This window comes from Frankliniella occidentalis, unplaced genomic scaffold, assembly GCF_000697945.3.
Source record: "Frankliniella occidentalis isolate FOCC.00 unplaced genomic scaffold, Focc_3.1 Scaffold11, whole genome shotgun sequence".
Classification (NCBI taxonomy): domain Eukaryota; kingdom Metazoa; phylum Arthropoda; class Insecta; order Thysanoptera; family Thripidae; genus Frankliniella; species Frankliniella occidentalis.
Genome location: NW_026267141.1, coordinates 1,392,209 through 1,405,339, shown reverse-complemented (window position 1 = coordinate 1,405,339; position 13,131 = coordinate 1,392,209). Strand labels below are relative to the sequence as shown.

General features: G+C 50.6%; 1 protein-coding gene across 1 annotated transcript in view; it reads right to left on the bottom strand.

The window, feature by feature from the left end:
- LOC113207371 (collagen alpha-1(V) chain-like) overlaps positions 1 to 13,131 on the bottom strand; it is a 31,318-nt gene that overhangs the window by 11,450 nt on the left and 6,737 nt on the right. The window contains exons 2-10 of the mRNA XM_026423905.2: positions 4,831 to 5,028; positions 4,109 to 4,289; positions 3,676 to 3,835; positions 2,674 to 2,834; positions 2,374 to 2,593; positions 2,093 to 2,284; positions 1,476 to 1,556; positions 1,107 to 1,217; positions 895 to 1,030 (exon numbers count right to left, since the gene is read on the bottom strand). Of these exons, the coding sequence (XP_026279690.1) occupies positions 895 to 1,030; positions 1,107 to 1,217; positions 1,476 to 1,556; positions 2,093 to 2,284; positions 2,374 to 2,593; positions 2,674 to 2,834; positions 3,676 to 3,835; positions 4,109 to 4,289; positions 4,831 to 5,028 (1,440 nt within the window). The remainder of the gene's footprint in view (positions 1 to 894; positions 1,031 to 1,106; positions 1,218 to 1,475; positions 1,557 to 2,092; positions 2,285 to 2,373; positions 2,594 to 2,673; positions 2,835 to 3,675; positions 3,836 to 4,108; positions 4,290 to 4,830; positions 5,029 to 13,131) is intronic.

Genomic DNA, 13,131 nt, shown 5'->3' with positions numbered 1-13,131 from the left:
GGGGGGGGTCTAGTCGCGGGTAGAAGGGTTCCATGGGTTCCAGAGAAAGACCGATAGCAATAACGACCATGCTGATGTACTCCGCCGCCTACCGCGGGGTATAGTTTTCACGATCCTAGGCTGTTCACCCACGTAAGGTGACAACATGTCGCGTTAGCGTATTACCTACAATGCCTTAAGGTCGCGCAAAGAATGCTCTGAAGCTACTCTGAACTTAATGTTTTAGAATCTACAAACAAAGAACGGGATGCTTATTTGCAATTGAAATTTAAAGTAAGTAGCTTTTAGTCCAGAAGGCAGCATATGCACAGGCTTTGTGGGCGTGGAGAATCAAAGTGTGTGCAAAACCCTCTTCTATGTGCGTTACGTCCCCTGTATAGCCGTTTCGTTATCTGACAGCCATCCCCACCCCCTCCCCTCCTTACCTTGCCCATTCCCCACCCCCGTTTAGCTGAGAGTTGAACTAAGGACTTCTGACGGTAAACAGGGCGCAATGCAAACTAAAAACTTAACGTCGTGGGACGAAGTGGTGGAGGGGGAGGGAGCGGGTACACAGGTTGGCCCGGAAAAAGGGGGGGGGCGTGTGGGTGGGCTCCTGAGGATGATCTGATCAAGAATGTGAGAGAGTTCCCTGTCCCGGTACCCGACCACCACGGGGTGAGGAGGGAGAACAGAAGATGGGAAAAAATCCGAATATCACGCGTCGGAAGGGGTTCAGATAGTGGTGGCTCGTGTTGACTGCGGTTTGTTTTAAAGTTTGATCTACTTTGAATTTTTCTGGAAATACTTTGTCTTTTTCTTTCCCCACCTTTTTTCTGGCAAAGTTTCAAACGTTTCCGGAAAAATTTCGGTCTCTAAAATCCCAAGTCCTGGCTCTGGCGCTGCGCTACTCACCTGGCTGGCCGGGCACCCCCTGCTCGCCCTTGACGCCGGGCGGCCCGGACGCGCCCCGCTCGCCGTCCCTGCCCGGCCTCCCCCGCCGCCCCTCTCGGCCTGGCAGCCCCTGCGGGCCCCGCAGCCCTCGCGGGCCCTGCGCAGAGAGTAAGAGTCAGGTCACCGTTGGCATCCTGGCCGCGACGACACGCCCCGCCGCCGCCCTGACTCACCTGCTCGCCGACGTCCCCGGCTTCCCCCTTCTGGCCCTCGGGGCCGGGTGGTCCCTCGGGTCCGGCCACCCCCGTGAGCCCCGTGGGGCCCTCCGCGCCGCGCATGGACATCTGAGGACGAAAACGCAACGTATCAGTGTCGGGGGGATAGTGATTGTTCAGTTCACAAACGTCAATCAACTCAATCATGATGAAGCTATAGGCTGAACTTGGACGTCCGTCCACTGACGTTACCAAACTTTAACTTGAGAGATTATATTTTAGGGGTGAAATTCCCTTTCTTCTACGTGTCCCGCACACAACCCCATCGCCGGCGTCCTCGACGCGCCGGTGAAACGGGTCGGGTGTCGGGTGCGGGACGGCACTGACCATGTGCTGCGACAGAAGCTGCCGAAAGTTGTCCGCCAGTCCGTCGGGGCCCTTCTCGTTGCCCTGCTGCTGCTGCGCCATCTGCAAGACAAAGTCAACTTAAAGAAGAGCAGGCAGAGTGCACTGTTAAAACCTTACGAACAAAAATGCCAAATCCTTCACAAAGGATTTGGCATTTTGCTTCGTAAGGTTGTAACTGTGTGAGGGAGAGAAAGGGAGTGGGCGTTGTTGTAGGCGCGTTTGGTGGAGCACATGAGGGAGCAGGAGTCCACCGGGACAGCGCCGGCTGCGCCTCTGTTGACGGCAAACACCAGGACGCCGCAGTGGTGCTACGCCGCGGCCCGGGCCGGCCGCAGCGCCGCGCAGGGAATGCTGCGGCCCGGAGGACGCCGGCCCCCGCCCCCACCCGGCCGCATGGCAGGCCGCAGGCCACGCAGAGGGGTGGGGGGCGTGGTGTGGTCGGGCGGGGAGACCAGTGCCCAAGCTGTTTGGATACCGTGCCCCGGAACGCAAAACAACGCGTCCTCAACACCCGAGCGCTGCTATAGAAGCTACAGTGCCCCAGGGGAGGGACTAGCTCGCAAGGCTTTCAGGCCAGTGCAACGAAGGGCGCTTACCGGGATCAGAAAGACGTGTCCGGGAGGCCCCTGGATGCCGTTGACGCCCGCGAGGCCGTCGCGGCCTTGCGCACCCTTGGGGCCCATCGGGCCCGTGGGCCCCGGCGGCCCTGGGTACCCGCGGGGTCCCGGTGGCCCGCGGCCAGACGACGTCGCCGCCAGCGACGAGTACGGGTCGCCGTAGGCGTCTTCCTGGAAGCAATGAGCAGGTCAGGTCGCCGTCGTTGGTGAAGGCTGCGAGCGCCAGGGCTGCTGCAGAGCAGTGTAAAGCGCAGACTTACGGTGTCGTAGCTCTCCGTCGTGTTGTAGTCTGTGACGGGTGTAGTCGACGAGTAGGTGCTGAAGCCGTGAACTGACCGCGTGAAGCCGCCACCCTCAGCTCCACCGAGGTCCACCAGCTGGCCGTCGACCTCCACCAGGTTGTTGGCCAGGTCATCCAAGGTCCCGGACGTCGCCGACGCCCTGGTCCGGAAGGCGTCGGGGGACACTGTGACTGTCGTCCTGAGCAACACAAAAGTGACGCGCGTTATGAGATGTTCTAGGAAGCGTTACATTGCTGGTTGGCGGTAAAGTCTGCTCACGTGTTGAGGGAGTAGGCCGCCATGACGGCCGCGGTAGAGTTGGCGCGGTCCCTCCGCCACGGCGGCCGCCAGGCGGGCCGCGAGCAGTCGGCGGACAGCGCCTTGCACATGTCGTAGGCGCCTTCCGGCGACGGCAGGATGTACAGGGCCTGCACGTCCCCCTAGAACAACACCAGCTGCATTAAATGGGTGGCTAGGCTCCTCCCGGGAAGACGGTTTCTCGATTCAAGAATAACAAGCTACACCCGCCCTTCCGCCAAACGCCGTTGCCTGCTCCAGTTCGCTGCGCAGGGCACTCCGTTATACTCTGTTCGGCTGGAGCTAGCCTGGTGGTCAGACCAGGCTAAGGTCCGACGTTTTTCCTCCCATGTTGCCTGTGTTTTTAACCTTAACCTGGTCTCATTATAGGTTTGTCCGCGTTTTTATCCGGACCTTATCAGTTTGGATCCGATTTGAAGACGCTGCGCTGACGCTGAAGAGAGTTTAACGCTTCACTGAGAGTACCTGTTTTCTTGCGGACCGCGTTTGCACTTCCGTTTCTCAGATTTATTCGATCGTTTGACAAATGGCGAGAGCTTGGCGCCTGCGAGATTCGGGATAGTCCAACCCGCAGTACACACATGCACTACGGGAAAGAATTTGCCTACTCATCAGGCGCTATGAAGCTTGCATTGGCTGAACTTGGCAATTTCGTAACGGCAGATGACAGGCGCACATTTTATTGACAATCTTACCACAGAAAGCGCGATATTTTAAGTTCAAAAACGAGTTAATTTAAAATTAAGTTTGTGCTCTACCGTTTCCTTATGTTTTCTTCTATTTTTTAGGAGGGAGGAGATTTTTTCTGATATTTTTAAATAGGAAGCCTATTGCAAAAAATTGCTATTTTTTTCCCATTTATTCCATTATGTATGAATTTACTAAAGGCCGTAAACGGCACGGGATAGAACAGAACACGAATTCAAGAATGTATTTTTTTTTGAACGTCGTTGTCGTTGTTACCGTAAAAAAGCCCTCGTCGAGGAGTTGTTGCCCGATCAGTATAATGCCTGAAGTGCTGATCTCGGCCGCGCCGCGTTTCAGCGGGTAGTTGATGTGCTTCTTGCAGTCCAGGACCAGCGTCACAGAGTCCCCTTTGATGCTGAAGCCCAGCCGGTGCCATCTGACGGACGACAAAATGGCCTTTGTGAGCGAGGCACAACCAAAAGAGCCTGTTCTTGGCACTTGAAATGCATCAGAGCGAACGGCTGCTGTGTTGTGTGGGTTTGCCTACTCACACGCCAAGAGGGCATGCAATCCCGCAACACGGCAACGTCCGCTCTGATTCTGATGCAACCGGTACTGCACGGGATATTTAAAAACTAGGGAACGGGTTTTGGGGGTGTGGAATGTGCGACGAGACGTCCAGGGGACTGGACGGGCAGGCGTGACGTACTCGCCATCGGCAATGTTCGCGCCGAAGGACACGGTGGACGCCTCTTTTTCCTTCTCGCCCTCGGCGTCGTCCTCGGCCGCCGCCGACCGGTAGTACAGCTGGACGTCCTCGCCCACCGTCACCATCAGCTCCTCGTCGCCCACGTCGTTGTACACGGTCAAAATCGCAGAGCGCGGAGTACCTGCGGCAAAGACCGATAGTTTACAAAAAAAAAAAAAAAAACAGCCGCGGCAAGAAAGGACACAAATCAAAGAGGCAACAAGTGGCGCCGGCCGCGTGCCAGTCCGATCCGGAAGCCACAGAGATTTACGATGCTCAATTGTCAGGCTGATGTATTATAGTGCGATCGTTATTGTGAGGCCGGACCCGGCCGGGCCCGCCGGGCGGGGTCGGGGTGCGACAGCGTGGTGTGACAAGTGGTGTCAGCCCGAGACCCCCGGCCGCTGCCCCCGCGCGCGGCCGCGGCCCCCGTGACATCGATCGTCCATTTGATGAGTCCCATTTGTCAACCTGAGTGGCCCCCTATACGCCCTGCGCGCCCTGCCGGTCCACGCGCCCGGGCCCCCGCACCCGGACGGGACCCGCCTACTGACGCGGACGTCATCGCGCACAACGAGAGAAAGAGGGGAAGGAAATCCCCAAAACAGCTCATTACGAGGACTATAGACACCAAAAATTGTACAGTAACCTCCTAGACGGAGACTTTTTGATGTTATACTCACCGATCTGCAGGCGGACGGCCAGCACGATGGAGAAGTCCCTGGGAAAGCCGCTCTGGAACATCTGCGCCGTGGTGGCGGTGAGCAGGGCGCGCTCGCTCAGGCGGTAGGCGGCGTCCTGGGGGCACAACCCCGCCGCCCGCCGCACGCCCAGGGGCTCCTCGGGCGCCTTCACGGCGTCCAGCAGATCCACCACGGAGTCTGCAACAGTCCAGGCGCATGTGTTCCTCGAGATTATGTGTGATCACGTTGGATCCGCTTCAGTCCCGCAGGGAGAGGGATGAAGCGAAACTGTAATAATAACGACCCCTGAGAAACTAGAAGGTCGTACCTCAGAGGGTTTCCGTATAAGGTCGTACTTCAGAGGGTTTGCGTATAAGGTCGGATCTCTCTACGGCCCTGGAGGATGGACGTAAGTCTGTTTGTTTTTTCTCGATTTCGTGAGATGCATATCAGTGGGAAGAGAATTTTCTCTTGATTCTAATGATATGCATTTCGCACAATTGATAAACCCTTTAAAGTATAACCTTTTAGTTTTTAGGGGTCAGTAAAGAAACAAAACAAAGAAAAAAAAGAATGGCATGTTTTCGTTTGAGCAAAACAAATCCATGTCAGTGTACGCGGGAAGATGAGGAGGACGCACAGAGGGTCGCCTCGGGAGAGGGAAGAAGAGAGGAAGAAATAGGGGGAGAAAGGGAGAGCAATGCAGGAACGAGAAATACGAGGAATAGAGACGAATATAATGTTTTTTTCCCCCAGCGTGCAGTATAAATAAAAGAGTTCATGCAGTGTGCCAGAGGCTGGTTGGCTGGTGCAGGAGAGCCGACACCTTCAACACGGTAGTTAATTAAAACCGTTTCAGCCAGGCGGATGAGTAGCGAAACTTTTGCGGGCCTCCGGCTGCTTTTTAAACATATTTCATCCCGAGCCGACGAGTCGGCGCCGGCTGGGAGGCTTTTCTACTCCACTTGTGTCTGCGTGGCGTCTGGCCCGCTACTGTCTGCACTGTTGAAACAGGTATGATAGAAAGCGAACCTCCACCCGTCAAGTGCATCCGTTCGCTCCCGGTCTTTTGTGAATCGTCAGTGAATCCTGTATTTATTTTCCACGGGGAAACGTAACGCTGGAAAAATGAAGGTGCTTAGTAGTACCTTTCAAAGGCACCAAATGGTTAGTGCATTCACAAAGGTACGGAAAGTTTAGTCTCCGTGCAAGTGCAAAGGCACGAAGACTGCCAAAGGTATTTATTTTGTGTACCTTTAGGGCTCATTAGTGAGTGTTTTTTTACAGAGACTCTAAACTGATTTTTTTTAGTACTCCTGGAAAGGAACGACTTGGTGTACTTGCCGGAGTATTACCTTCGAGATTTTTTGACGCAACTGCCAGTCATAAATTTTGCACTTCATTCATAAATTGAACATAATTTGTCAGTAATATCGGAGAAACTACTAAAGGCAGGAAATTTTTAAAGAGTCACACAATTTTGGGTTCATAAATTTCAGACTTACAACATTTCTTGTATTTTAGCGGGGTCCCTGTTGCTGTAGGAAGGTGGGAGGTGGGTGGCCTTTCTTGGCGACGACAAGTCTCGCTTAAACAACCCCCTTCCCCATATCCCGCACTTTCCTCGGCCGTTCTCCTTAATCCAGCGAGAGAGGGAGGGAGAAAGAGAAACTGCGAATATGACGCAAGTCGAAATAATAAAAAATGAATGGTGCACCTTTAAGAGCGCGACGAGCAGTCCTATTCGCACGGCAATGGGGGGAAGGGAAGCCCACAGCCCGCTCCACCCGCAGGCGCTAGGGGGCCGCGCCCTTGCTCCGCCGCCCACCCCGCCCCGCCCCGCTAGCGGGCCGGCTACGCCCTCGCCCGACACACCACGCGACGGAACTCATTTGCTGCACCGCTGGACGGACGGGGCAGTGACAAAAGGAAAGTTCATTCATAACTCGGGCAGCGACTGCGGCCAGCGGCAGATTGGACCGTGGCGGCTGGGCTGGGCACCTGCGACACTCCTCTGACCCCTGCTCACTAGCATGTCAACATGGCGGCACATTTAAATATGACAATCGTTGGCATTCTTTCAAGAATGTCGACTTTTGGCCTGCTTTTCTAAGAGTGTCATAGGTAGGAAGTGAATGCGACGTGGATTCTATGTGACATTTTCACTGGGCGTAACATCTTCCAGGTATAGATGGTATAGATGTTCCGAAAATTGAGGTACTTTCGGCGATCATTATAGTTTGGGAGATAGGGAAATAAGTGGGAAATATATGCCACCACAAAAGCCCACGTTTACCCGCACCGGTGAAGCTGGGCGAAGCTTACACCGAATGAGTTTAACACTCACTGAGGAGTTCTCTGCTCTTTGTAGGGATCTTCTAGAAAGTACGCCCGTTTTTAAACGGACCCGTTTCTGCCAGACAGTTGGCGGGAGGGCGGAGGGCGTCATGGTTCAACACCACCTGTTACGCAGCTCCACACCCACGCCCGGGTACCAGAGCAACAATAGACACCTTGCTCTCTGAGTAGTCGGACCCCCGCGCGCGCTGCCCAACGCTCATGCCAAAAATTGTGTTCAATTATAAAAGTAATGATTAATAGGCTAATTCAAAAAAATATCACGCAAACCGACACATCAAGAACAAGAACAATGCAGCGAGCAGGCATGAAATGTCTTCATGGCGTCCAAAAGCAGATTGTACGAGTGAGAGGGCGCTAGGACGCGGCGCAAACTTCTAGATTCAAAAAACATTGCTCAAAACTATAAAATAGAAAATTTTCTTAACTACGGGTCCGTTTATGGTTAACAAGAATTGTTAACGTTTTTTAGATTAATTCGATCATTCACCACACTACCATAGCTCGGCGCCTGCGAGACTAGGGGTAGGCCACCCCGCAGTACACGCGAGCACAACCGAAAAGATGTTGCCCACCTATCAGGCGCTGTGGGCCCTTGAATGAGGATGGCAACCGTTTTCCAAATTGTTAGGATCATGTTTCAGAACTATTCGGACAGATTCTTGTTGGAAAATTCTATAGCCTCTATTTACAGTCCATGCCCTTGTCCACATTCAAAAACGTATTCATGCATCAGCAAACAGTTTTGCGACAATTTAATATCGTGGAGATTGTCTTAAACGTTACATTCACAGTAGTTACTTTAATTTTTTTTTAAACTTGCTTTGTTGAAAATGTAAAATTACGATTATCTCTTCATGTCAAACTTGGTCGTTCTCAGAATTCATCACAATTTAACGAAAAAGAATTCAAATTAACACGTTCCCTGCGGCTAATTTTTAGTGCCTATGATTTAACATGTGGCCACACCGCAGGAAACGTGTTAATCAATAACGCATCATTGTTTATGTTTGTATAAGATGTAATTGCCTTTCAAAAAAACGACGTAGTCGAAGTAGAAATTTCACCCACGTTAGTTCGTTTATTTAAGAACAAATTTATAACACTATGGTGCTGTACTGAAAGCGTGTAAAGCAACGAAACCATCAGAAATCCCGGAAAATAACTGTCTCAAAATATTGAGTTGGACTATCGAGTGTCAGAGTGGCCTGGCCGACGGTCAAACCATTGAGGAAGTGAAAAGCCATAAAGAGTTCATCCTCCCGAGATGTCACGTCACTCCACGTGCGGCCGGCCGGCTTCAAAATCTGTTTACGTACACTGTTCAGTGGAGCTTGCTCAAACCTGATGTCAAACGGTTGCACACCCTCAATGGTTTTTAAATGGGCAAATCTTGCACACAATATGTGGGCAACTTCTGACATTGCACATTACATGGTATTTACCTACTGCAAACTTTATAGTGTGCAAGCATTAGGCATTAGTTAACTAAAGGTTTGAAAACTCTGGAAACTCAAATGTGATACGATACAGTCCAACAGTCATAAGTGCAATGCCATGTGTATAACAGTTGAAACTGTAGTACCATACATGGATCACAGTGTAGTACCACGCAAATATCACACATAGTAGTGAAGCATCACACTTGAGTTTCCACAGAAATGTCTAATGTTTGCACAACAATTCACGTTCAGCTCGACACCACGAAGAGTTTAAAATTCGCACACTTAATCTGCACAACATTTGGTGTGCAACTTTCTATGTTTGTTTCAGTAGTACGGCGACAGACAATAAGTTGACCTGCACTTCGGCCCCGGTACCTGAACTAATCGATGTGACGTGACGCAATTATTCGCTTTTGGCATGGCACAACGTACGTGTCAACCTAGTTAGCAAGCCACATGCATTTAAGGAAAAAGGTTGTGGTTTCATTTCAGTTTTACAAAGTGAACAGTCCGTAGGTACAGTCGGTCTCACGCCCGCGATACCCTACACGTGCGTACACGCACGCCTGGCTCGCTATCGCATTCGCTTTCGACACAGAGGTCGGCTAGCTTTTCGGGGCCCGGGGCTCGGCTCGGCTCGACTCGGCTCGGCTCGGCTCGGCACATCAGAGGCGATACAACACGATACGCGCGCTCGCGGTCTCTATCCGTCTCTGTCACTCCCGCGCGGCGCCTCCTGCCCTGAATGGACTGCCGAGCGGAGCTGATACGGACGCAAAGCGTGCTCTTAAATCGCTGGACTGCTCTCTTTAAATTAAAGTAGGTAATAACGGAAGCCTCATCGCCTGCACCGGCGACCCGCGCTTTTATATTGGCGGGTGTGGGGTGGGTGGATTTTACTGCAAAAAGGTTTCTCTTGTCTCTGATTTAAACCCATCAGCAAATTTAAATTTATACCATGCCACCTTGTTACATACACATAAAATTTCGCCAGGACGACATGCTTAGGTGTTCAACAGGCAAGCAAAAGGGAGCGTTGACGCCACTGAAAACAACAGAAATTTTTAATAAGCTTACTTTAAACCTTAGTGCTCTAGAGGGTACTGAAACACCGACACGCGCTACATTTCAACACCTTTCAGCCAATTTGATGCTTTTCTACAGGCAGTTAACGTTAGAACCATCAACAATTTCTCCACGTGGCTTTAAAAGTGCTGATAAGCCCCTTTGTTTTCTAGTAGTGATTGTGTCACATACTTGGAAGTGTTTGAGTAGCACCGCCAGAAATGGAGCGACAGCGAAATTTGGGTGGTATCGAAACGACTTCGTTTTGATGTCGCATGTGCGGCATTCACACACTCACACAATTGCACTGGAAAACTAATGTGACATGCTTCACGTTTCTTGATGCACTCTCCAGAGAAAACGTTTCCTGATGCACTCTCTCCGTGATACCCCTATCCTTTTGCATGAAGAGGAGTGCATCAAGAAACGTGACGCACGTCACGTTAGGTTTTCAGTGTGGGTTTCCCGTGTAAATATTGCACCTTTTTAAAGCCCCTCAAACCGTAGGTTCCACAAAAAATCCTTAGCACACCCAGAAAATGGACTTTTACTGCACACAACAAGGAATTAGAACCGACCCGAGTGGGTGTTGAACCCTCGCCCTTCGGCGCTGGGCGCCAACTTCGAAGCACTGAGCCACTGCGTTGAGACTGGGATGAAAAGCAAGCATCAAGTAGGAACTCCGATAAACCACCTTGATGTTTGGGCCTCAGCCCTAATAGCAAGTAAAATTCGCTTGACCGGACTAGACGTAAGCTGCCATAAGCAAAGTCTGGTAAGCTGCGGTAGCTGTCGCGGATTAGTTGGTAGAGCTAATAATCTTTAGTTGGCCCACCGCATACATATTTTGTTGTGGCTGTTGGCTGCGGGAAACAACAAGCCTGAGCCAACACAGTTAAGAAAATTTAGTCACATGAGCTTACGGACTTTTAGCTACAAAACACAAACTTTCTCGTCTCTCACAACTATGAATCAAGCATATTCAACAAATACATAAGTTGTACAAGTCGAACACCTTGCGCTGACAGTTAACGCTGACAGTTAACGCTGACAGTTAACGCGTTAGTTGTCCTAGCAAACGTTGTGCTGAAACAGATGACTTATTTTTTTCCGTGATATAAAGGGGCATGGTGCTAAGTGCACTTACCACCTTCTTCCGCTTCACGGAAGAAATATTTCCATAATACCTGCAACTATTTTACACAGTGTGTAACTCAGCACCGGAAAATACACAACGTCAGCAATGTGTGACGTCATCCTGACCATGGGCATTGGCGAATCACCTCTGTCGATATCCGCCCACACATGTGTGTCTGTGTGTGCTAGCAGCACGGTGCGCGTGTCGCGGGAGCCTCGAATGACCTCAAGTGTTAATTAACCTTTCGTCCCCTCCCCGCCCCTCTCAGCGCTTTGTGAGTCCACGGGGTGGCGCGGACGAGTCTTGCTGGACCCGATAGCTCGGACTCGTTCGGCGCTGCGCAGCCACTGGCCGCGTTTGGAAAAAGAGGTGTTCAGTTACAAAAGGAAGGGGGGGGGGGACTCGCGGGTATATTGTGAGTTTGTCGGGAAGGGCAAGCGAAAAAGATGCTGACGTGAGGTGTGTTGGGGTCATGCGGGGTGCGATCGCAACCAGCTATGTCGATCTATTGCACCCAGAAAAATTGTTTCTTGGTTCAAGTAAATTTTTCTTGTTTCAAGTGACGCTGACACAAGATCAAATTTACTCTTGAATCAAGCTGATATTTTCTTTCGAATAAGACAAAATTTTATTGAAAAGGCAATATTGCCTTGTTTCAATGGTGAATTTCATCTTGTGTCAGCGTCACTTGAAACAAAAAAAAACACTTGAATCAAGAAACAATTTTTCTGGGTGTGGGAGCCCCAAAGGCGCCATCTCCCTATCTCTCCTCGAGTGTGAACTGCTTAAGCCGACTAAAGTAAAAGTGTAAATGCCCGATTTTACTCAAACTCGGTATATTTTCCACTTATCCATTTAGATAACGATTGACACTCATATTTTGTGCCAAGTTTCATATTCCGAAACTCAATATGGGTGCCTATAATTTCCAAGATTTTGAAAACGCTTTCTATCACATGTGCACTATGTCCTACTTCGAAACTTATTCCATAATTCGCTCCCCTGCAGTACTCCGGAATATGGACATTAGCACGAAATTTGGGTAGGAGTCGTCATCCTCATGGATAGGATGCAAAGTTACCGAGTTTGAACAAACCCTTGCCATCCGGGGTGAACTCGAACATGGCAATCACAGTGTCCACTGCCCACGGCGCATCACGCATAGCGCTACGATGGAGCGAGCGGGGAGGCGGCGCCAGCCCAGCAGGGAAGTGCTAGCAGAGTTTAACGAAACGGAATCGAGTTATCGGATGACTGGCAGATAAAAATAACACAATCGCCGGAAAAGAGAGAGGAAGGGGAGCAGGGGGGTGGGGGGGTGGTAGGGCTATTGGAGAGAGCAGTTGGTCGGAATGGCCAAGGAGGGGCAGCTTGCTTCAATGCGGTAAATTATCGCACCGTACATTCGTCTGTTTTCCCACCAGCTCTCACTGTTAAAACCTTAGAAAGCAATTGCTTTGCAGCTAACAAAGGACTGGCAAATGCTTCGTAAAAAGCAAATCTTTTTTCTTACAAAGCTTTTGAATCTTTTTTCTTCTTCATTTTGATCAAAATGCTTTGCAAACAGCTTAGTTTGTAAGGATTTAACAGAGTGCGTTCGGACTCACATCGGGGGTCACCGCATGTCTCACAGGGTGACGTGACCCTCACTGTGGGCCCCAATGTATTGCGGTCGCGAAACCCCTTCGGCTCTTGGGACATCCTTTTTTTGGCACCGCTCACAACGTGTTAACCTGCACACTGATAGTAAACGCCGCACACTGAAGACATTCTAGCGATCCTATTGAAACTAAGACGTCACTGCACAATATCTTTGCAAATTTGCAAAAAAAATATTTGTCAAAATTTACAATTAATAAAGAATGATGTAAAATTATAAGCAAAGTTGAAAATTTACTACCTGAAAACTACCTTATAAAAACTTAAATACATCCAGTGAAAACAAAAAACCCAATGTCAGGGTAGGTTTGTGGTTGACTTAGCATCTTAAACTTTATATGTTGGGCAACATTTCCTGAAATCTGCGGTTATGTTGTCAGTGCACCATTGCGTGTCTAGTTGATGCTCGTCGTACAACGACTAACAACGGCGCGGTAAAGATTCATCCATAAAACTTGGCCGAGAGGAGAAACTAGATTGGCCTGCTGGCCTCTGCAGAGCTCATTGCCATGAGCGATGGGGTGCATTACGACTAATGGAGGAGAGGAGAGGTTCATGTCGATTCCGCGGTCAATGGACAACATGCGTAAGTGACGGGTAACTCCATACCGCACACATGTACGGAGGTTGGGGAGG